The 26,017-nt window shown below is 40.0% G+C and overlaps 1 protein-coding gene across 3 annotated transcripts in view; it reads left to right on the top strand.

Moving 5' to 3' along the window:
* Nucleotides 1-26,017, top strand: part of mettl24 (methyltransferase like 24) — a 39,215-nt gene that overhangs the window by 11,388 nt on the left and 1,810 nt on the right. Inside the window, exons 2-4 of one of the 3 annotated variants that reach the window (XM_005454668.4) lie at nucleotides 9,168-9,266; nucleotides 14,870-15,003; nucleotides 20,370-20,595. In XM_005454668.4, the coding sequence (XP_005454725.1) occupies nucleotides 9,168-9,266; nucleotides 14,870-15,003; nucleotides 20,370-20,595 (459 nt within the window). Of the gene's footprint in view, nucleotides 1-9,167; nucleotides 9,267-9,982; nucleotides 12,019-14,869; nucleotides 15,004-20,369; nucleotides 20,596-26,017 lie in introns of those variants that run through there. The other 2 variants (XM_025898975.1, XM_005454669.4) reach the window with 2 other exon arrangements.

The following is a 26,017-nucleotide window of genomic DNA, read 5'->3' as shown; positions in this document are numbered from 1 at the left end:
AAATGAGGAAACTGCACATGTGAAGGACACAAGAGGAAGAGTCAGACCTAAAAAACTAGAGAAGATGAAAAATATCTGAAAGTCCTGTCCTTTAGAAACAGGAAAAAAAATCCAGCCTGTCCAACCTGAGAGAGGGTCTGAAAGATACATCAACTAAAGGATCAGAAGTATCTACTCTTCTTCAAACAGTAGATGGCTGTAAACAAGCCATTCTTAAAAAAGGGAAACAATTTCACCTTTCTGTATGACATTGATCCCAAACATACTGCCACTCAAGTAAAACTATATTCAGGTAGAAAAAGACACAATGGCACACTATCAGTCATGAACTGCCCTCCTCAGAGCCCAAACGTCTATATACTTGAAGCAATGAGGGATCAATTTGACATAGAACTGAAGAAACGTTGGCTAACTTTCAAACTCTGTTTTTTCCTCATATGCAACATTTCCATGTATGTTTGCACATGCTAATGTCAAAAAATCTTTGTACCTATTTTGTATTTTAATAACAAAGGATGACAAAATGAGGGGTAGCTCAAGATTTTTGTACACTACTATATGATATAGCCATCTTTTTTTCATTTCTATACTGCAATTATTTACACAAAAGACACAAACGGACTAACAGATAAATAAAGGAAGAAAGAAAATGAGAAAGAGCCAATAGTGGAAACTGCTGCCTCCATGTGTCTGTCTTAAGTCTCCTTGTTTTGTTTTGTTTTCCAACTCCATCTTAGGAAGAAAGTGTCATATGGTGTTCAGCATGCTCCCTCTGCTCTTCCCAACCAGACATCAAACATAAATCTCATATCTAGGATATTGTCCAGGAAGATCGCCTCACACACACACGCACACACACACAGACACGCACACAAAGAGATTGTAACTGCAAACAATGAGGCCCCATCTGTCTCCTGAGATGCTGGCCAAGAGGGCCCAATTCAAACACAACACGATCCAGACAGAAGACGGGGTATTTTCAGCAGTGTCACTCTGTTTTTTTTCTATTATGCGAAATAGCTATATATGAAATATTTCAGTCCACGGGAGCACCTATACCTGTGTTGTGTTTATGAATGCATGCATGAGCAAAATTACCATGATGTGACTGGAAGCCGTTTCCAAGGCAACAGCCGGTTCTATAGAAGTTAATAGCATGTGTCATGACAAGCCAAACGACTGCACAAACCACACGCAGGTCTCAAATATGCACACTTGTGTGTGTACATGAAACAGGGAGGACAGTGATCAGCTTCTGTTCTGACAAGAGCTGCTTCTTAGCCCAGTGGATGTGCTGAGTGTTAAATGGAAACCACAATTGGCTGATAGGAATCTATCAAACCAAGTCAGACACCGCTGCATTTCCTTTCTCGAACAGCCGCTGTGGCTTTAAAAAAGATTGAGCTTTAATGGCAAAGCAACAAGCTCTTGTTGTGGAGTGCCTCGATTTCTCCTTTCCCATTCAGTGTTGCAAATATTGAGCTGAAAATGGTCAGCAATCGCAACCGAGTTCTTGATAGGTTTTCTAACCTTGTTCCTCGCCACTTAAAGGAAACTATCCTGTTCTTTTATGTCTTGGTGAAGTGATGCTTTATATAACTAATTAAGTTCAATTTCTGTCATTTATTCTCCTGCTATGTTACTCCTTCTGAAATTCAAGGCTGCAAAGACTCATGGATCCAACAAAGAGTGTATCACAAGCACACTCAATAGAGTGTGCTTGTGATACACTCTTTGTTACCAAAAACACTCGGGTGCTGCTTGCAGATATGTTTCGATTTAAACTAGACGGACACAAAATGCTCCTGCCATGCAATTGATGACAAAATGCAGAGTCAAAATGGACATGTGCTGGTGTTCGACCAGCTTTGGTCTACAGCACGGGGGCGGATAATTCTGCTGCCAGCAGCAATATCTGTGATGTAACACATTGTGTTGAGCATGAATGCAAAACCTCAAAGTCAAGCAAAACAGGTTTTCTGGGACCGGGTGCATTGTATTCCAGTTAGAGCTTCTCTCTTTCTCACCCACATGATTCATATGTTACAGTCTCTCTTTTACAGTAAATGCATTCCAGATGTGGCTTCATAGACTTCTGCAAATGAGAAACAGCGTAGATACAAAGACGATCTTCACGTTCCCTCCTCACCGTCTGTGCCTCAACCTCTAATTTGCTTTCTCTTCGTCATTCATCCAAACGCTTTGCTTCAGCCCTCCTCCTCCTCGTGTATCCCTCCACTCCTCTGCAGCCTTCCTCTGCCTTCGAGATGAAGGCTCAAGTCTTCTGAGATTACTGCCTTTATTAAAAAAGATCAGTGTAATCCTCCACTTTAATTCTGTTATACCCTCCCTGTCTCTCACTGTACGCTGTCAGTGAGCTGGGATTGGCTGATGAGCCGGGCCTGCCAGAGGAATAGAGATGACACTGCAGGAAGTAGAGATGACTGTATATGGTCTATATCCAAGTCTCACAATATCCCAGATTAGTCAGAATGATAGAGCTTAGTAAGGATCATTCTTTGAGATTATCCTCTATATACCATTCAGAACAGTCACGTCGTATTGAAAGACTATCAGTTCTGTAAATAGATGATTGATTTTGCTCTTAATATAATAATTTTGGCCGTCCATCTCCTCTAAATAACCCAAGTATACATGGATACCTATGGAATCCGACCATTACAATTAGCAGCAATGTACATAAGACCGTAGAATCAGAATTCATTGTATCTCAAATTAAAATCACCATGTGGGATCTACTAATGTACATATTTTACCCTCTATACCAGCTTAACCGAGACAAGTGCAGGCCTCGGTTATGTCAGTTAAGCTCAGTGTTCATTATTTAACAATAAGAAAGAGACTGTCTATAAATAGAGTCTATGGGAAAGTTCCATGGTGAAAACAGCTGACTAAAGAGAACATAAGGGGTCATTTAGAAAAACCCAAAACATCTTGATGATCAGCAAGAAAATAGTCTATGAACTGACGAGATAAAAGTTAAACTCTTTACATCTGGTGTAAAAATGAAAAGTGAGTGTACCATTATGAGGTTTAGCCCTTTTTCACATAGGGCCAGGTATGGTTGGATAACTTTTCATCATCAAAAAACTGTATTTACTTGGGTTTGGATTTGTCTTTGCGTAAAATTAATATTTGTTTTATTAACTAAAACATGTAAGTGTCACAAATGTGCAAAAAAACCCTAAGAAATCCGGAAGGGGAAACTATTTTTCACAGCACAATAACTCTCAGAAATGTCCCCATCTGCCACTGAAGTCATGTATGTACTATGTAGATTTGTTGGTCTTCAGTCATAGGCTTCATAGTAGTTACAGATTTTAATTTAAAAGAAATCAAGCCTCGTTGTGTGATAAATGTTGCATTGCACCAGTATTTACAACACCATTAAAAATCAGAATCTTTCTGCATTTTCCCTGAACCCCATTAGCACAACCCTGTGGGACATAAATCTCTGATATGATCTCGCACCTGGGTTCACCACCCACTCAGAAACAGAGGGAGGTTAATGTGAATCAGCCACCAGCTGCTTCATTAAACCGCAGCTTCTCTGTCTGCCCACTTGCCCGTTTCGTGTCTTGACCTTCGCTTGCCATTGGATACTGTTGGGTTTTCGTCCAAGCTGTCAGGAAAATACACCTCGTCAAAGACCATTTTTTGAACTTTAGGACAGTTCATAGTGTTAAAAAACATTCCACATGCTGTTGAACTAAAAGCTTTGACCTCCTAACTGTACAGCCTGGTGGTATTTTTCTGAAGTGTCTGGACTCTGATGAGAGCAATTGCTTAAAATGAGCAGCAGGTCTGACACTCAGCCACCCTGGCACTCTACCAGTGGATAGGAGTGACTTGGCAGCATTCACTCTGACACCTTATGTTTTCGAAATAGGCAGACCAAACTCACCTGTGGCTTGGTCCTGCATGACATTTGATACACTAATGAGAATTTGTTTATTCAAGCGGTGCCGTGTCCTCTCAGACACTCTGACCACACTGTCAGCGATCGCTACATACACAGACTTAATTCATTCTTGTTGTAAAGGCAATTTTTTTTAAAAAATGTCTAACTCATCCTTTTTTTCTCATTTCTTTTTCCACAATTTGTGTGTTTGTCGTCAGCTCCACCCAATGTTCTTTACCTCCCACCTCTCCATTCTTTTTTACCGCCTTCATTGTTCTGGCAGACAGTCCTCTCTTGCTTTATCCAGTCATCTCTTGTTCACCCATCCATCCTGTTCTCCCCAAGGGATTATTCATGCTTGGCCTGGCTGCTCACACCTCTCTCCCAGGCTGAGAGGCACAGATCCAATAACACACCCAGCTCCCAGGCTGTGGAGAAGGGCAAATTCCATCTTTGTTTGATTTTTTATTTTTAGTTTTTTTAGTTTTTGGTGGGCGGGGGGTTAATGCAAGAAGAAGGAAATACAAAAACCCCTCAAATCTTTATTTCATGGAAAGTGTAAACATTAACTGTAGTTTGTGCAGATATTTGAGCACCTTTCTAAGTCATAATAAAAGCTGCCAGTGATGGTGTTTCGGGTATGCCTCGGATCTGTTTCATTATTTGAGTGCATGACATTTTCATCCAGAATTTGCTGACATTTAAAGATATCCCGTCTTCCTGCTATCTGTGCCAATGACTGCCAAAAATCCTAAAGTAAAGTATTCCCCACCCACCTGGTTATCAGCAGGCAAGGTGCTCTTTTAAATTAATGCTGCTCATTTTTTTGCCAAAGAGCTCAGTCTTTACTTTTGTACTCAAATCATTTTTTTCCATAGTCACCACTCCCGTGACCACAAACCCTTCCTGCAGCTTCTTTTCCATACCAGGGGTTTGGTTTTCTTACCTGCCAGGGAAAAGTAGAATTTTCTTGGAACATTTTTTGGCATTTTATGGTGATAAAAATAAAAATGTGTGTACTGCATATATTTTTAGTTCTAACTTCAAAGATCAACAATACGTATTATTTTTTCATACCTGCATGTTCATCTCCTGTCAGCAGCTAAAGTTTAGCTAAATCTGATCTGATACTTCTGCTTGTCTCAGCATTTGCGCTTCAGCTTCATGCGGCTCGCCAGGCTTAAACTGAAGCACATATCAGCACTTCTTCCACCATTTCATTGGATTTTTAATTGAAGTGATACTTCAACTTAACTGAGCTCTCACACCGAAATCGGCAAGCAGTCTCTTTCATCATTTTTATTTAATGTCTTAAATGCTTCTTGATTTTTGAAATATTTTGTGAGAAATCTTTTTTTTTTCTTTAAATTCAGACTTTCCGCAGCAAGGCTCCGGAAAGCTTTACAGTTCCTGCTGTCATTCCACTGACAAAGTTTGGCTGACACACTTGAACTGACACTAATTTCTCTCAGCTCCTCCACTCTAACTCACCCTTCAACCTTAATTCATCACTTACACTTACGCAGACATTTCCACTCGTTTCAGTGCTTGAGGGTAAAACTGAATCTTTAAGTGTTTTCAGCACTTCCAATTCACCTGATGCTTCAACCTCACTCAGTTCACACACTTAATCGGACGCTGTAATTGTATTTCGGCTGCTGATTTCCTCAACAGACATGCTTTTCTTGTTATAATGTTTCATGTACATTTGTTTTTGTAGTTTAACGAACCCCCTATTTAATTCATTTCCACTGACCATGTCGTTCATGTAAAGGCAACAACCTTAAAATCTCTTGCTGAGGCCAGAATTATGTCTAATTTCACAGGATTAAGGCTGCACAGCTGATGAGTGATGTTCTCTCTGTCTACCTTAGGTGCTGATGACTTGTTGTTGCTTGACTGAACACATAGTTTAGCACTAATCGCATCACTGCTCAGCAATAATCACCAGTTGGAAAAAAAAAAATCCTGATAGGTATGCACAGTGTAGAACCTGCACAAACACATAGTCTCTATTTTGCACTTTAAGCTTGTTGCTTAAAGATTGAATTTATTTTAATTTCTCATTAAGGCAAAAATCATTTTAACTTTTGAGGGAAGTATAAACACACTAGATTTAAACTTGCACTGTACAAGTCAGGCTGGCAATTCCAGTCCAGCACTGCCATAAAGCCTCAAAGTAGCCATAAAACCTTTGACAGACACCTCCTCCCTTGGCAAATGCTTCCAAATATTTACAATTCTTCTCTGCTGTAAAGTGCTGGATCACTCGTGCTTGTGTTAGCGCTTTGGAACCTCCCATTGTCCTTTTCCTCTTCCATTCCTATTCAACCGCAGCTTACAGCACATACTGCAACCTCCCAGAGAGTTCATTGTCCCAGATATCTGCCCTCTGATCAGTACCCCAGTCCCAACCTGTACCAGGGTGATGTATGGGGCCTGACAGCTGAGTTGTTCAGGGAGGACCGGGTAAGGAGATGAAAAGGGCAGCTCACAGACAAAGAGCTCTGGGAGTCCCCAGGATGCAGAAAGGTAGATGTTATTTGTACACGTGTAAATGTACTTCAAATGCGGTCTTTCTGTCTCTGTAAAAACCTCCTGGCTTCAATACTGCAGTTTAGGAACAATGTTGATTAGAAGTGGCATTTTATTTTCTTCTTTTTGTCAGGGGCTGTTTGTCAGGCTGGGGGCTTTGGCAGAGAGGTTTTTTCTGTATGGCCTGAATTAAAATTATATGGCGGAATCTAAACAACAAATACTCCACGAGTTAAAAATCAAAAGAAAGACACTACAATGATCTGATATTAAATAAACACAGAATTTGTGCAGCCCTGCTGTACATTAATGATGATGGTTTATGCCTAAATAGCTTTAAATGTATTGAATTGAGCTCTTTTTGTTGATAAGCTGCATATTTCCAATGGAGATGTTTTGTCCACAGGTAAATATCATATGAATATACCAATAAACTAGTTTATGTTCAAGACCCTTCAGACATATGCTTTACCATGGGTTTAATGCCAATTTGACTTCTTACCTTGACTTTTCAAATCTTCAACCCATCACTCATAGCTGCCACTATAGCCATCAAATTATCTCATAATGCGCATGCATATTTGTCAGATAATGATCTCTTCTGTGCTTGAAACACTGACAGATTTTAAAAACAAAACCTGTTCTGTTTTCAGTGTCTGTTATCGCGTTTTTCTTTATATAAACATGTATTAGAGATGGACATTTTCAGCATTAATACTCAGGTAGGACGTGGCATTTCATAAATGCTTAACTTGTACTAATGAGCCATTACACACATACATCACCAGCCTGAACCTTTAATACAAATGTGGATGGATCCATGCTTTCATGTTGTTTACACCAATTTCTGATCCAAATATTGCATCAGAAATTGAGACTCGTCCAGGCAACATTTTTCTAATCTTCTTTTGTGCAATTTTGGAAAGGCAAAGCAAACTTTAGCCGTAACTTCCTGTTCTTAGCTGATAAAAGTGTGACCCAGTGTGGTCTTCTGCTACAGTAGCCAGTTACCTTCAAGGTTTAATGTCATGTGCACTGTTTGTAACAAGTGGTCACTTTCTTACCAGCTCAAAGGAGTCTAGCTATTCACCTCTGGCAACAAGGCATTTTTGCACTGAGAACTGTTGGTCATTTCTCATTTTTGGACCATTCTTTGTAAAACGTAGAAATCGTTGTGTACAAACGTTCCAGTAGATATTTAGACCAGCATGTGTGACACCAACAACCACGCCACATTCAAAGTCACTTAAATCACCTTTCTTCCCCATTCTGATGCTCGGTTCGTGTTAACAAGCGTATGAACAGGGGTACCTAAAAAAGTGGGTGAGTGTCTGTGGGTGCTGAGTGCCTTTTTAACTACGAAGCTGAGGTCAGTGATAGAGACCAACAGAAAGAGGGAGTAAACAATCAATGGAGACGCAGGATGTTAGAAGAAAGAAAAAACAGGCAATGAAACGAGCAACAGGATATTAGAAGACTGAGAAAGAAAAAAGAAAACAGAAGCTATGGTATAAAAGGAAGCAGAGAAAAGAACGGATGGGTTGAGGCAAGGCAAGCATTCGGATGTTTTGACACTCTGTAAATCGATTGAAGGCTGAATGCCAAACACTGAATAGTGTCGTGTGGATCAAGCTCTGCAGCCATTAAAGCAAAAGCAGATTTTTTGTGTGTTGGCAGGTCCAGGATCTGCCTCAGTGGAGAAGAAAATAACACATATGGTGTTGTCAGATAATGTATTAGCAGAGTGGTGTGAGGTTACGTACAGAACCGTAAAAAGTCCAGCAAAGTGTGCACTTTATAGACTCAAGTATAATTTTTTTAAATATACATATAAGCTCTAGTGTGTGTACATGTGCAATGAAGATTAAAAGAAAGAGCAGTTAGTGAAAGTGTCTAATGTCTTATAGTGCTCTGCGTTGAGCCTGTGTTAACCATGAGAGAACCATGCCACATGTGTCATCAGCAAGAAACCTAAACACGATCTTGTCAGTAAAGCCAGCCTAATCTAATTTGCACAGCTATGGGAAATTATGAAATAAACTGCAGTGCCCATACACAGGAGCGCCCTAGGCAGGGACGTGCACTCTCATCAAACCACAGCAGATAATTTATTCCAGGGCTGCTAATGAACACTTGGCTGTGGTGTTTGACCCAAGAAATGATTGTACAAGCAACGAATACATCATCACAGCGCTGTCTCTATCGCCCTCTGTACTGCCTACTCTTCATCTCTCCTCTAATCACAAACAGGCGCATTCCTGTAGCAGTGAAGCAGGCTTTAAAGCAAGGTTCTGCCACGTTTCAGGAATGCAGCACAGAGCTAAAGCTGCTAAAGCCCCCTGATGAAGAGGTCTAAGATCTTATTCTTCTACTTTCAAACAAAGCTCAATCCATACCTTCCAGCAAAGCATACACGTGAGTAAATAGGCTAGCAGTCCCCATTTTACTAAAATAACAACAGAAATGAACTTTAGCAGTTTGTCGCTAACACATGTGTGGGGGGGAAATTTTCCTCAGAGCACACTGTGACCTAGTTCTATCAGTGGCTATACACAAGAGGGTTATAATACCTGAAAGAATAAAGCTCCCTTTATTGTTGTCCTTGCACTGGATTTCTTGTGAGCGTCCTACTTTGATTTTAGTGAGTTGCTCATTTTCATATTATTTTCATTTTAAGTGTTCATGTATATGCGTATGTTCCCCTATTCAGACTCCACGGTGGCATATAGACCTGGAGCCCTGGGCCAGTGAGAGTCAGTCACTGGAGGATGAAGCTAAAAGGTTCCTCAGCTACATCACAACTCCGCAAGTGAGAATTTTTTTAAATTTCATTCGCTACCTAAGTTTATTTTTGATTAGAATTCATTTAAAATGTCAACATTAAAACCACTGTGTAAATGGACTGGTTCTTATATAGTGCTTTACTACTCTACCTGAGCACTCAAAGCACTTTATACAAGCACTGTTTTCTATGCTGTTTCTATACAAGTGCTTTTTATTTAACGTTCACACACATGCATACACTGATGGATGCATTGGAGAGCAACTTTGGGTTAGTATCTTGCCTGGAGATATTTGGCATGCTTACTGGAGCAGCCAGGGATCAAACCACCAACCTTCTGATTAGTAGATAACCTGATCGACCCCCTGTTGGTTCTTTTTGTTTTTATGAATATCTTCTAATATCATTTTTTTAATTGAGGTCTAGGTCTGTTTTCTGAGCTCATTTAAAGCATTTTTTAATATTATTTTTAGATATCTGGTCATCACAGGACAGCCACAATGCAAACATATGATTTTTAATAGACTATGATGCATATTGATCCTTTTAACTCTTAAGGGAAATATTTAAATCGAGAATAAGTACTTTTACTCCTGATGCTTTATATATAGCTTGCCTACACCTTCCTGATGTCTAGTATTAAAGCCCTATTCAATTATTACTGTGACATAGTGTACTTTATATTTACTATTTATTTCTTTTTTTTTTTTTTCTTTTTTTTTTTTTCTTTTTTTTTAGAATATTATTGAAAAGTTTAATACATAAAGGGCACAGACATGACTCTCATTGACACTAGAACAGATACACACAGAGCATTAGAACCCCAGTAGGGCATGGGACAGATAAGTAAACTTAGAGAAGTTATTAATCACCTTATGAGCATTGCATTATTGAAGGGATGAAACGTACACATGGGGATTTACTAAAAGTTGGGGTAATGATGAAACTCAGAATCCCTGGTAACACAAAATGAGAAATTTAAACATCTGCTGTTTCTGACCCTGGTACACTGCTCTTGGGTATCCTCCTGACATGTATGTAACTGTGTGGGTGCAAATATGTGTGACTCTGTATGCAGATATGACAAATAATCTGTCTTTTATCTTTTTCAGTGCGGCTACATATAGACCAGTGGCAGCTACCTCAGTTCATGCATTGAAGCTAATAGTAAGATGCTAGCTCTAAACGTGCAGCACTAAACCATCCATACTGCGATAATTCAGTGTGAGCAATTTGTAGTTACTTTCAAATGGAAGAAAAATAAAAATGAATGCAGTGTGGAGGAGAAAGCAGCAAAGGATTCTGTCATAATCTTAACTGCATTGGGAAAAGGGGGGAACATATAGCTTAGCAGAGCTAAATTGTTAACTCTCCCAAAGAATGAACCCCCCCAAAAAAGAGAGAATCTAAATTATCAGATATTTTGGAGGGAAAGAGGCTAAAGCCTGATCTCCTATAAAATGATCAAACCTCAATTTAGAAAAATGGAGCATAAATTATCTTTCCTGTGTGTGGCAGGGTCCAGTTGTCTGTGGATTGACATATTTAAATTACTCAAATGCATACTCTAGCAAAAACTGCAGAGCTAAATGACTCTATTCTAGTTCTGTTCTAGTTCCAGTGTGAAGAGGTAGAGTTTGAAGCACTGAGGAGGGACATGCAGTCTTTACTATTTATTTCTTATTTGCGATATTGCCTGTGCTTAATGATGCAGTGCAAGCACCATCGATTAGGGAATTAATCATCTTTAACTTTTAATCACATTTTCTGTCCTCAAAGAAAAAATTAACCAGACACTAAATGCAACTCTAAGACTAGAGTTTGAGGCAAAAATAAATAAAGTAGTTAAGCCATGAGACACATACCTTTGGCTGCTTTTTTAAAAAACAAGACTGCATCTCTTAGCCCATGATTGAGCTGCACTGGCATGTCTTTCACATTCAGCATAGCCAAAACATTTTTCTTGCCCTGACAGTAGGCAACTAATTCATTACTCCATTGATTACTATACAGATGGAGCTCACAGCCCCTCTATTCAGATCTAATCAATGAGTTGTTGTGGTTTGCTCCTTGGACTGTATCAGTATTAATTACTACAAATCAATGAAGATGTTTTGCATCATAATAAGAAGAAGGAAAAAAGGAAAAATATAAAAAGGAACTGAGAAAGGTTGGAATTCTGGTTGGAAAGTTGGAAAATCTTTGTCCCTATGATGGAGGTAATTCAAAGACATGATTTCATTTTCGTTTTCCAAAACAGAAACTGGCATTCTTTGAACACATGTAGTTTGTGTGTGTTTTTTTTATTGCAGTAAATTGGCTTGGAGACAAGTCAGCATCTTATCTTTATCCCTCACACAACATAGCCAGAACACAGAGTACCAATCTCCAAATGACTAAGCATCACTCAGTCTGTCTTTCACAAAGCAGAAATTTAGTTCATAATGAATTAGTGCTGGGATGTGCGTGTGTGTGTGTTCAGGCACTTGTGGGTATTTGTGTATGAGGAAGGAAGGGACAAGGACAGGAACAGAGAGAAAGAGATTCCGTGAGCATGTGTGTACAAGTGTGTGTTTGTGAGGAGCTGTGGAAGGGAACTGTCTGTCATTGACAGTGACAGGCGAGGGTGGAGGGAGCTGGTGTGGGGATAGCAGCATCCTCTGCTGTAATGCTGACTGACACGGTGCCTGGTGGAACTGTTACTAAGAGAGATGGCCTGCGACACAACTGTCCAATCAATACCAGTCAGCAGCTTTCACGTGTTCATGCACAGATAAGAGTAAGTCTATATAAAAATATTAATAATAACAATAGTGTGAAATAACAGTGCAGCAGGAGCGTGGGATCAATTTCCGATTAGCTTATCAACAATAAGAATGAACTTCTCATTCACGCTCAGTGAATGTTCTCGAGTTTTACAGCTCAGTATTCTTTGTAGCATTGTTCAGCTCTCAGCAGCTCAAGGCAACTGATATGTCTTTAGATGTGAAGTGGCAAAATAATCAAGAGTGATTTTGCATTTCATTTCCCACAGTGCATTGTATGCAGATAAACGCTTTCAACTCGAACGCGTTAACGATGACGGACATTGTGGAGAATGTTCAAAATGTAAGAATTGGTTTAAATAGAGAGCAACAAAGACACATCGGGCGACTTTTGTCCTTTGTCAGATGGTGACACTGCACTTCAGCGATTCAGTTGGTTCCTTCCTGCGTGACCTGTCACAGAATGATCTCATTAAAATGGGCGATTTATACAAAAGCCACAGTAAGAAACTACGCCTAAGGTTCTTTTGAAACCGTACAAATCCAGCTTGCCAAAAAAGGGAAGGCTGGCAATGTAAACACAGCTAATGAACAGTTTCAAATGTACATTTCTTCTATTTTAGGAACAATAAGTGGATTTATAAGAGGTTGGGACATAGTACTTTTCTTCTTACACATTCACTTGGCTGCAAAACGTCTGCCATCAGTGTCTTTTTACCTGAGTTAGGTTCTAGAAAGCATTTCTCATTCACCCATACCATTGACTGTAAATGAAAGATGGATATAGCCGTCACCTACTAGTATTCAAAGTGCCAAATTTAGGCTGAGTATTTTAAATGTGTTGTGTTTGGAAAGCAGACATTATAGCAAATGGGAGATTGATTAGGAAAGCAAAGAAAGCTGCATGCTCATAAAGCAATTTGATTTTATCAATCAGGGGAGATAAAAGCTCATTTCAATACAGAGTTCTAAACAATCAGATTTCATTTTGCAGCCAGAGGATATGTAATGGTAATCAGCATACTTTCACATTGGGCTCTCTTTTTAGACTGGAAGTTTGTGGAAGCTGCTGTACAAGGTGGAGGCCTTTTACTGGGAATAATATAAGCTTTGGTCTCTTGCTAAAGGAGATTTTGGCTTTTTTAAAGACTAGTCAGAAATCCCCAGGCAACTTCCGATCACTAGGAAAAAATATGCACTCCCCGACTAGATGGTGAGTGGTTGCTGGCTGTTGGTGGGTGAAATTAGTCGCAAAGAGGATGCTAAAAACCTCCTTGTGGCTTTGTTTGCTAGCAAATTGCTGAAGTCACCTGTAGTTTGCACAGTAAATGATAACTTGTCTGCCAACCACTCACTAAGCGTTAGTCAAAAGTGACGCAATCCGGAAATGCTTGCTTTGCTTTCAAATTAAGAGTTTCCCCTTGCTGGTGCAACTAAGACATTTAAAAAGGTACAACTTTCACTTTTGAAGGCAAATATTCTCTTGACAAAATGTTCTCTCTGCACACAGTTTCACTGCCATGGAGAGGGTAGTTTGCAGACAAATCAGCATCTTTATGTAAGAGTGGCAATCTGATAGCAACCAAAACAACTGCATGGAGGTTTTCAGTGCACCACTGTATACGTCATTGCAAATGATTTTACCTAGCAACTGGTAGCAACTCTCTAGCCCTGTATGACTGTGGCTTAAGATGCAGTAGCACAAACAAAGTGTAGCTGCGAACATGCTACTACGTACTTGAATGGTGTACAGTGAAGCCAGACATTTGTGCTCACGATCATGATGTCTGAGCCAATATTGTTTCTTCCCTTGCAAAGTTAATCTCGGCATCAGACAGAATTTGGAGAAACCACACAGCAAACATTTGAGCAGTAGCTCCTGCTCTGGAGCTTAGGAACTTGTTAAACTGTACATAACACTGATATACTGTACTGACATGTGTATGCAGGTGTGTATACAGCATTTTTGCAAATATATGCTTTGGATAAGCATAAAAAAAGTTACATAGACATGTTGGTCCTTGGATTTTTGGTTGAAGTTGATTATGAAAGCTGTATTTTTAAGGTTGAAAAATATAATCCACAACATTTTAGAACAATACACTAATGTTATTGTACAGTACTGAATAAATATTTTTGTTAAAGATATGGCAGGATCCAAAGATTAGACTTTTATATGGAAGCAGGTAAAAGGATGCTGTGTTTTAAATCCAACAAATTTTGTGAATTAAAGGGGGGGAAAGTACAATCTTAATCATAAATGAAGGATTTAAAGTCCCCTTTTTTAGTGTCTTTCTGCCAACCCAGTGACACTTGGCACTGCATCAGCACCAGCTGTGCATCATGTCTGAGTCTGAGTCGTAGAACTCACCTAAAGAAATCAGGATATATCAGAGTGTCAACTATGCTGCCACATTTGACTTGTGTTTGCTTGAAATCCCTAGGACTCCATTTATTGTACAACAGTTTGGTTGGAGTAATGCTGTTGAAGAGTAATGCGCTCTTACACATGAAATGCCCGCTTCTCAGAAGATTTATCTCACCACAACCCCCTGCCCAGTTAATGACTAGTTCCCTTTCCCATTCAGTGACCAGTGCAGTGAACAGACTTGGACATCAATATCCAAACAGCGCAGGTGGTCTTGAATGCCCAGCGTACAGACACAGACACTTATTTTTGCTTTGCAAACTGAGTCCATGTGGTTCTGTTGCTCTGTCATTCATTTCTTGTTCCATTTATATTTGCAATACAGGACTCCCACGGTGTCACATAACATGGCTGTCTTGACAATAAGTTCTGCTCGTGTTCCTGGAAAAATGGCTGTTAATATGTCCTGCTTTGTGTTTACATTTATGTTTGTCCAGGTGTCATGTGCATCACTTCGAGGCAAGAAAGCAGACCAGGAAGGGTCCACTGGGGCATGGGCTGTGTGCCTGGATCCCAATTATAACCTGATCCGCAGGATAGAGAGCAGACACTGCAGGGTGTACTCTTTTGGGTGAGTATTGTTTGTTAGACACTCACACATAATTTTGTTTTTGCTAAATGTGTGTTCCCTTAACAAGGAATTGTCCAATATATAGTGAATGAAGTCAACTGTAGTCGCTTACACGGAAACAAACAGTGACTGAATTATCTGCAGATGAAACAATTATTCAGAACATCTGGTTCTGTGACAGGCTGTGAGATATCTGCTGGTAATCAAAATTGCCACAGCTGTCAGTAAACTTTATAGTAAAGTTTATTCTGTATCATAAAAATATATTCAAGGTCTATTTTCACACACGATAAATGAAGTGCATGTCTTTCTCCAACTTCCATGTAAGCCTCATCTTTTCATGTTCTCGGCGACTAATTGTACACTGAGTATGATTTTATTTTGAAACTGTCTTTATGTCTTTCTTCTTACATTTTTTCAGCCAGGTGGCAGCTACATTGCTTTTGTCTTCATGCAGTTACATTTTCACTCTGCACATTTTCCTTTAATTTGCTGTCTTTTGTTAAACTTCACACGTCATAACTATTCCACCTTTGGTTCCTGGATTGGCATGTAACCCTGACTTCAGTCAGCCAGACCACCAAGGTGTTTGACCTCCTTAAGACCAGGCTGTCATTCACTCCTAGCCGGCTTTGTGCCATGGATCGGCTCAGTCGAAGTCTGCTCAGCCAATGCTGAGGTGCAGCAATGGTTGAAGGGATTTTTCTGCTGGGAGAGAAGGCTTATTAGTTTGACCGTTGAGAGACAGCACAGGTGTGCTGGCATCAAGGCAAGCGAGGAGCAGATAGGTGTGGGAGAGTGGCAGGAGGGGCGGGGAGGTCAAAAGGGTGTCAGAGGCCAAACAGACAGGAGAAAAACACATATCTGATATCCTCTGGCTAACTGCAACGGCACTCTGTGCAGACAAGCTACATGGACACGCACTAAAAGTGAAATGAGTTTTATCAAACATCTCAGAGATTGATGCAAACATTTTGATATTTGGCTCGAATATCGGCTTGGAAAATGTGACTCAGATCTAATTTTTCAACTCAATGAAAGCTACTTGGCTATCTCTTCCTATCTAACTGATCACTTAATACCTCTGGAATTAATTCAGTTTACACTACGTCAACTCAACTCTGTCGAATGCAATAAAAGCGAGTCCCAAAAAGAAATTAAATTCTTTTAAAAAAAAAAGAAACTTCCCGAGTAACAAAAGAAATTTCCTAAAACTTCTCGGTGAGAGTTAATCAAGTCAGCGTGCAAACTGCTCCCTGAAGTTCCTCCCCATGTCCCCTATCTGACCTACATTCATTACACACACACACACACACGCACGTGCATACACATACACATGTTCTCACACACACTTCTTGGTCATACTCTTGACTCTTTGCCAGGTATGTTGAGCATCCTACTCTCAGGAGAGTTTCTCTGACTTGCAAAGCCCTCAACTGTAGTCAACTGCAGAAGATTAAACGGGATTTAATAGAAAAGCCAAATGCTTTTAGTACGCCTCTGTACGTGCCTTTGAACTCAGCACATTATGTATGTACACTTTCGTGTGTTTTGCTGAACGTGTGCAGCTGATACATCTCATTTGCATGATGTGCAACGAGCCGGGGATGGCTGTGCCTGGGCAGGATGAGCAGCTGTTCACTGATTGGTCTGTCACATGTTGGTGTATAGGGGGGGACGCAGGATGTTTTTCCACATGAAAGACCAATTATCCACCTTTTCCACTGCTGTAAAAACAGCCCACATTCTGCTCAAATTAAAGCAGGCTTTGTTTAAACTTGTATTCTTTGTCTTCCGTGTATTCTTCAGTATTTGTATAATTAGTCCATCTGCCTCCGGTGGAAAGAACTTGAGATTGGATATTGAGGTCCAGCATTTTTAATACGCTACAAAAATAAAGTGACTTGACTTTTAACATAAATGTGGGCATGTGAGATGCTGCTAGTGGGTAACAGCATTAATACTTATAGTATAGCTAGTAGCAACGGTGGCTCTGGCTTCTCATGCTTTGTTTCCTTTGGCTCCCCTTCTGGGCAAAATTAAGAAAATATGATAATCAGCCATCTCATCACCATTACCTATTGTTCTTCCCAGAGTAACTGCTGTTTAGTGATTTTTAGGAAGTTAACCAAGCATTATTCTACGAGTGATGGCTTTAGTATGAACTACATGAGTGTAAGCCCTGCAACAGACTGGCAACCTGACAGGGTTTTAAGAGATAGTGCTAAGAAATTCAGTACTAAATATATACACAACACATATACTCTTATTTCACTCATCAAAACTGTAGCACAGGCTTATTAAAAAAGGCTAATTGAGATTTCCAAATCAGTGTATTTGCAGACGTCTATTAGACGTTTCTTCCTGTGTTGGCAGCAACCCATCAGTCACAATAGCCTGATAATAATCTAAATTTTAAAAAAACAAGCTTAACATGAACAGTGTTGCAAAAAATGGTTAAATTAGCCTGTAGGGACCTTTTTAATGAGGCTGTCAAGATGTTTACTTCTGATTAAGATGATTTCTGCTGTAAAGTTTGGCACTTAAACATTAGTCAAGTGACCACTGGACAAACTGTAGTTTTTGGTACTGTCACTCTGGCTTAATTTTTCAGCTACATGGGTTTTTAATGTTTTTAATGACATCGGCGATCAGTAATCCATTAGTGTGACAGTGAGCCTGAAACCTTAACCCTGAAATTGAAGCAGCAACAGCACTGTTAATTTAATTATTTACACCTGTCGATTTCTTGTTACATGCTGAAAAGTTACAGTTACACATTTTCTATTTCCCAGGTAAAACTTTGGAGGGGCAACATTCTTCTTTAAGCTCACAGATAATATTGAAAATGTTCGCGCAGATCATACTGTCTCATTTTTAGTCTTAAGCAACATTCAAGGAGACAGAACTGTGAAGTCATGTCGGATTTGCACATGAAGGGCAGAAAAGATTTCTGTTCAATGAAATTGGTCCAAACTTGACAAGCTACCTGTAGAATGAATGACACGCAACAACTTTAGAACATCAACACAGGCTAAAGGACATGAGGGTGAAAAAACAAACAAACAAACAAAAAAACCTTTTCACATTTAAAGGACATGTTTATTCATATTCTGTGGAGCCAGATATTGTCATAAAATTCGGTTTTGTTCCTTAGCTCTGAGGTTTTCTATTAGTATTTGGACTGCAATGGGTTTTATTTCTCTTATTGCTTTATTTCTAGTCCATTAAGATTCCTGTGCTTATGGTGTTTTGTAGTTTTACTATTTTCATGTCGTTATCTTCTTGATTATATTTTCAGTTTGGCCTTCAGGTTTCCTAGTAACTCTAAATTGACTAGTATATAGCCCCTTTCTTCTCTATGTGGGCCCTCAAAGAAACAATACACATCCAACTTGTTTTTTTGCCCAAGTGAAATCAATATAACAATCACACCCTGATGAATATGTCGGAAGTAACTTGGGGTTCAGTATCTTGTCCGAGGATAGTGGAGCCAGAGTTCGAACTGCTATACCTGTGCCCGAGGCAAAGCCACGCCAGTGGTTATGGTTTTTTGCCACCATGTTCCCTTGTATCTTGTCCAAGTGTGAAATTTAAAGTGAGAGACAGACAGCGACTCTCAGAATGACAAAAAACTGACACAAACTGAGACAGTTTCTCAACCCGCCAAGGGTTTGTTAATCAGCCCCACCTCCAGACTTCACCACACCCAGACAACCTGCTGACATAATGGGTCAGGTGGATTCATAGCTCTTTATTACATTTACAGTGCAAACTCTGGGAGTTTGTGACAAGAATCTAAACACTCACGGATCTTCACATCTGGTTACATCAACAGCAGTCTCCTTACAGCCTCTATAAAGAATGTGTATGAAGTAAATTTCTTTCTAGAGCACGCAAATTTATGTAGCCATTCATCCATCATGTTACCCCTCCTGCTCTCATGGGAGACCTAGTAGAGACCCTCCTTTATGAGCATTGTTATTCTGAAGGGCATGTGACGCACTGTGACTTCCCCCTTTTGCTCCTGCCGCCTCATGAGTAATCCCCGTAGTGTCGCTGCACTGATTCTCAGCCACTCACCAAAACCTCACCAGAGAATGAGAAACTCTCAATGAAATATTTAGTGCTCTAAAAAGAGACATCTAGTTGCATCTCAATCCCTCACATATTGCTCATTTCTCATCTTCCCACCAGCGGGATGCATTTTGGGACCCGGTGCCTCATCTGTAAAAGTCGCGTACTGTGAAATCTACTCCCTTTGCCACGATTACAGAATACAGCCGCCGCGCAAACAAGACACAGGGGAATGCAGACGCAGAGACAGAGACACGAAGAAAAGGAGAAAATTGTGGAATTAGAGAAGGGAGGGGTGGAATAAACAGTGAACAGCAGTGAGAGAGGTTAGTGAGAAAGTGAGGGGAGAAGGGAGAGATGGCATGAAAGAGACAGAGACACGAGGGAACGTGTCTGTCTGCTTAGATTTACACATTTTAAAATAGAGAAGCAGGCCACTTGTAGGAAAAGAGATGTGGAGGTGGAGAGCAAAGGAGAGAAACATGAAACAAAGGAGACATAAGAGAAACACAAGCGTCAAGTATCTCCTGGCTAAAATCTTTATTCCCTTTGTTTGAATTATTGATTCTTTTCTGGCTCGGAGGCCAAGTAAGATCACAGTGACGCCGTGGTGTTATCTTGTCTGTATCCTTTTATCAGTTTTACTCGCTCTGTTGCATTTGACATGTGTAACGACCGGCTAAGGTGTTGTTTCATGTCACAAAACCGATCTTTGGGTCTTTGATCAAATGTTTTCTCTTTAGCGGCGCCTCAGAGCACATTTTTAAAGTTTTAGATCACTGGAATACAACAGAAGGGCTTCATCCTGCGTTGTTCTCATAAGCACTTGGCCCTATCAAATGATGGAGCAACAATAAAGACGATGGTTTTATAGTTGACAACCAATTTCTAATGAAATCCAACCCAGCATGAGATAAACATGCATTGAAGTTATACAGCTGCATTCATGCAAACATCCTTCTCTAACGATGGCTATTTTTAGAAAGTTTTTAATACCTGCGTTTTCCTACCTGACTGTCTGTGCCTGTACCACACTTTGACTTCCTTAAAAATGTGCACATGGGGTGAGATTGTATGAAATGAAATAGCTAGCTGCCATATAACTTTGTCAAAATATCATAATTTGGGCCACTCGTACCACCTAGTTTTCATGTGTCCCGTGAAGAATCTCTTCATCTCGTCATTGGAACATTTCATACAAATGAAGTCAAGATGATGAAATATGTATTCATGTAAATGGAGCTGACTCTCACATATTCATCCTCTCTGTATTTTTGTGTGTTTTCTAGGTTAGGAATGGATGACCGGTCCCTGGAAAGTTCTCTCGCCCGATCAGGCTGTGAAGTCCACTGTTTTGATCCCAGCCTTAAGCAGCCTCACCTGCAACAAGCTGAAATGTGGCTCCATCGTCTTTCTGTAGATTGGAGGGATCCCAGCCCGGCCGTTGTTGCCCAGCGTCAGTATGCCAGCACGAAGAAACTAGCCACCATACTTAATGACTTTGGACACAGAGAGGTAAGAGATAAAGAACAGGCCACTGAGACTCTAGATAGGCATGCTCATGGTTCTGTGGTGGTTAGGACAGTCACCTCAAGTCCTGGCCTTGAATCAAGACTGGGGTCTTCCTGTGTGGAGTTTGCATGTTCTCCCAGTGTTGGCATGGGTTCTCTCCAGTTTCCTCCAAAAGGAGGGCCCATACAACCAGTGTAATAATCTAACACCAACAACAACAACAACAAAAATAACATGCTAGGCTACTCTGCTAGCTAAATTAGCTAAAGATCTAACTAAACAAAAGAAATAACGTGATGATACTAGAAGTCATTCAACTGCCTGCCCTCCACAGTTAAGGCTAGGCTAGCCGCATTTAGTTATTTAGCATTTTATTTAATGGTGATTGTCTCCTCCGCTCACCGCTAACTTGCTTTTCTCCTCTTTCTTTTTTCTTTTCTTTCCTTCTTTTTCTCTGTGGTTATTCAGTTTGTTTAAACAGAATCATGCATACATAAGTGAGTGGAGTCAGGTGGAGCCCACTTAGGGAGGTCAGGTCTCTCGTTGTGACATTTCTAACTGCGAGCTTGTCAGCCCTCAGTGGCCCCACACCGGTCTAGGTCCCCGACCCTGGCCATGACCCTGAATTTGGATAAACAGAATAAAATGGATGAATGGTTGTAGATTCTGCTTTAAAGTTAGCCTTAAACCTGATGAAGGTGTTCCTTTATCACCGTCGACATTATTCGTGCGTAGCAAGCAAGGGCTGGTTTGCTCCTGCGCGCCTCAACATAAAACAGCTCATTATGATTAATTCCTCTGTTGTCTGTCTTAAACTCCAGGTGAATATCTTCACGTATATATGACTTTTTTTTCTTGTAAATATGACTGTGCTGGATGTATTACCTCTCCAAAACTCCTCAGGGTTTGTGTTTCACCTCATCAGATAGGGATCTGCATTCACGTTCAATCATAAACACGCACCAAGCCCAGTCATAGCATGCATCTTAATAAACACAGTTATAGATCCAACAAGCGTGCCTGAATAGGAAGGCTAAATGGTAATTCAAGGTCAAGGAAGCCATGCTTCTCTAAAGAGGTAATTAAATCATGACTTAAAGGCATCAAGGCTCTCTTCTTGTAATATATCCACTTCACCGGGTAACTTTAATAGTTACGGTTACAAAACACTGATTAAAGACAGAGGATTCAGTTTGGTACATAAATGCCTTGATACCATTAAGGATCCAATATGTAATTTTTTGTTTGTTTGTTTTTTAAAAGCCATTATCCCCATTATTGTCACTTCCCTCAGCCACCTTTTCTGATTATCCTCCTTTTTGAGTATGAGTGATTCCACAGTATTGTGTTTTACACGTTTGCCTAACATGTGCAGTATCCTCGGTTTGAGTTCAGGAAGAGGTACAAATACCTCAGAGCATTACCTGCCAAATCTGTGGCAACTTCTCATAAGTAAGGGAGCAGCTGAAAGAAGCCAACAGGCACCTGCTAACAGTGCAAATGGCTGTGTTGTGCCACTAATTCTGCACAGACACACACACACAAAACAGGAATATAACCAATTTCTACCTTGGTTCAAGGAATGTGTGTCATACCTGTAAGTCAGCATGAACTAAAAATATGAAACGGGGTTCAGCATGCAGCTTCCAGCAAAACGCAGCTGAATCAGGTACTTCTCAGCTTGCGGACAACAAACGTTCAAAGGACAGGAGGGACTAAAGTGCACTCGTTAATAAAACTGCCGGTGAAGACACAGTGAAGTTGAAACATTTGTACAGCTGAAGGCTCTTTTGTTGAAAAATGTGAAAGTTCCCTGTAGAAATTGTTCTGTACGTGTAGTGTTGCTGGAAGTATAGCTGCTCTGCAGTACTAGCTTTTACAGTACAGCGTGCTTTATGATACTATACAATAAGCCAGATGCTTTTCCCTGAGAGTCTGCTTACACTTGGTTGAGGCCTGTGTCTGTGGTCACATATGGGTGTAGTGTAAACAGTCATGTTCGCTGATGTGTCCTCCACAGGGACATAACAAGAAAATATATCAGTTCAGGGTGCGACGACCTTGTTTCATGTTATCCCTTTTGCCCTTCACATATGGTTTGGTCCTGCTGATATTATGAGTAGGATTATATATATGTTGCATTTTCTTTTCTTTTCTGGAGTTTTCTGAACAAATGTGATGTTTTACTGGCAACAGATTATGATATATTTATGAAATCTGAACAACAGTGGGCATCTGGATACCTTGGAGACGTGACAGAAGCAGGTGTAAACGCAGATGTGTTCTAGCCGATGTAAACACCCATGATGCATTTAAATCCAACTGTTAAAGGGGGTCGGGGGGGGGGGGCTAGTGGCTTTTAGTTATTGTGAACACAATTTGAATGTCAAGTTTCTGTTTGTTATTTGTTTTCTTTTAATTTCACTGGTGTATAAAAAACCCAAAGAAAACCAAACTGATTCATGAAATCTGGGCTCCCACTCCACCCTCAGGATAAAGTGCGTGTTTTACACAGAGGTTATCCTTTTTTTTTTTCTTGGCGTGAGCTTTGCAGAGCATCTGTATCACCCCCCCAGGGCAAAATCTTTCTTTTTTTTTTGCATCACCGCTGTTAACACTCTAAAGTTTATTCCACTAAACCTCTCTCTTATAACGAAGTGAACATTTCAGTTAATATATATTGACTGCTAGCTGGGCTTATCATTGTTTTTTGTTTTAAATAGACTAAATTTAAATTAGACTGAAGCAGAATGCCTGGCACAGAAACCAGGTGCTTTGCTTTAGCTGATTTAAGCCGAGCGGTTCGAGTTGTTAAACCCTTTTCTGCAGGTAAAAAGCAAACACGCAAATCATAGAAGGTATTTGCAAGGATATGAAGATGTCGGTGTGTGACAAGATATGAACAAATAAGGGCTGGCGTGTTTACAGTATGTGTGGGTGGGTTTGTACACCATGCTGCGTTATAGATAACACACCTCACCTGTTTTAAATGCAGAGCCACACATGCATTCTTGTAATGAGGTTTTAATGTGAGTACACAGTGTGCCGGAGGAGCAAGCAGCAAGCAGCAGGAGAACTGTTTCTTCTCCAATCCTCAGCGACAGGAAAGGCAGCAATCAAGAGACGGGAGTCGCTCTGAAAGGTCAAAATATGCATTTGTGCGGCACTTCTTATCTCCGTTAGTTAAAAAAGAAACACACACAGATGACTCATTCACAGAGCTCTAGTGACCAGCTGACACAGCGCACACACTGTCACGGCGGGTGCAAATGTCAGTAGCAGGAAGTCACATCTCATTTAGCGAAAAAGAGCTGCACATTGGACAATCGATCATGGCAGTAATTGCGTAACACTGCCCAGAGATGCTACCATACGGGATTTAATTAGCCTAAGCAGAAAAAACTTACATCTAACAATCTTTGGACTAAGAATGTGCTTTTTGTGCCTAAACGTTGCACTGAAATAATTAGAGAAAAAAATGTTACACTCACGCATTTTTGTTTGCTTTTTAAAAGGTTGCAGAAATAGCCCAAAGAGAGGTTAATGCAGCTGTTGAAGTGTTTTCACCAACCTTTTAGATTCTAGTAAAATTAATATTTGGAAGTATGATCTGCTCTTTGGTGGCATAGTCACCAATAAAAGCACTCAATACTAATAATAATGTCAGGATTTCTGTCCTGTTTGGCTGGTCAGTTGAGGTATTCTGTGTGCAATAAAAAGAAAAAATAAAGTCTGGGTAATAGCTAGGATTTATCTCAAATAAATACATTTCCATTCAATTAACAAGCCCAAATGTAAACTCCCATTTTGCAGTTCTGCTCTCAAATCAGCAAACTTGTTTGTTGACACAGACTCAGACAACTTTTTATCAAAAGCCTCTCTAAAATGAAAATGTGTTCCAATGCCTAATGCTGAGATTGCTGTACAGAAGTAATCACATACATTATGACTCACTGGAAGCAGAGGAACTCATTGCTCATTGGCTAAAACCGTTTACAGCAGTCTCACATTAATATCTCTGTTAGGGAGGGCAGGAATTTCATAGCGTGCAAAGTCATTTGACATAAAATTGTCTATGGAGGCTATCCACCGGGGCTGATCAGCTTCATTATTGCAGAGTCAATTTTGCTTTGTGCTTTTGTGTGTGTGTGTGTGTGTTTCAAATCTAATCCTGACTTCTAAATGAATTTTTATAAGACAGCCACAGAAATGCATGATTTTTGATTTGCTGGCACAGTTTAAAATTCAAATGAAGCTTAAAACATAAAAGTTAACATTGTTAAATATAATAAAATATAAAATACAAACAGATCGGGATTGCTCGTGGTGATATGGCCATAAGCGTACTATCATGAGTGAATTCATATAATTCAAATAATGGTTGTCTGTCACCCCCACGACCTCCTTTTTTTTAACCTGCCTGCATTTCTTTGCTTAGTTTAAATGTTTGCCCTGTGCTAGTGTGGCTTTTCTCCAGGTACTCTGGCTTCCTCCCACAGTCTGAAAATGTGCATGTTTGGTTAACTGGATTGACATAATGTGAGTGTGAATGTTTATCTGCCGCTCTGTGTTGGACCTGTGCTAGACTGTTGACCAGTTCAGTGAGTACACTCCATTTGGAAGACATGAAAATAAAAACGCTTGCTTGTCTGCAGTTAAACATGAAGCCAAAGGAAATCAGAATATTTGAACAGAAATAACCCCCATGCTCCACCCATAGACATGGATATGGGACCACAAAGGCAAAAAGGCAATTTCTGGGAAGTCCACGGAAGAGAAAAATGACAACAGATAGAATGAAGCTGTGTAATCAGCTATTATGCTTACAACACAATACAATGTACACACACATAAGCAGATAGAAGTTAAATGAGCATTCATTTTCAGCGATGTCTGATCATTTTCCATCATGGGATTTCTGTCCAATTAAAAAAAAACACGTTTCTGCTTGTGGGAGTGAGGGACAATGATGGGGAGGACAGAGGACGATATTTTGCCACAGATAGTTGTTTTTGAATCCCGTTCAGTTACACTAATGAGGTCTGGGGATATTGTGTGGTGTTGCAAATGCATCAATTGGAGAGGAGCTTGTTTAATATATATGCTGCCATACCACCCGACACTTAAAGTTTAGCTCAAGAAATGTAATCAGCCTATTTGTTTTGGGGGTTTTTTGTAGAAAAGGCTCTTTAATGCACTAATCCCTGACGTCTCATTTGGTTAATGCATTATTGACTATGGCTACATGATGCACTTCCTGAGAAAATTATGAGATACTGGTGAGCCTGAAAGACAATCTGCTATACTAAACCTGAGTGTCCTGAGGATATGCATAAAACTTTGAGCATGCATGAATGTCCTTACATGAATATGACCTAAGGGTGCTATTAACATTCATCTTCTGAAGCATTTCCTCCCTGCTCTA

This window comes from Oreochromis niloticus, linkage group LG15 (genome assembly GCF_001858045.2).
Source record: "Oreochromis niloticus isolate F11D_XX linkage group LG15, O_niloticus_UMD_NMBU, whole genome shotgun sequence".
In the NCBI taxonomy this organism is placed as follows: domain Eukaryota; kingdom Metazoa; phylum Chordata; class Actinopteri; order Cichliformes; family Cichlidae; genus Oreochromis; species Oreochromis niloticus.
Note: the sequence above shows the minus strand (reverse complement) of the source record. Positions and strands in the feature narration are given on the sequence as shown.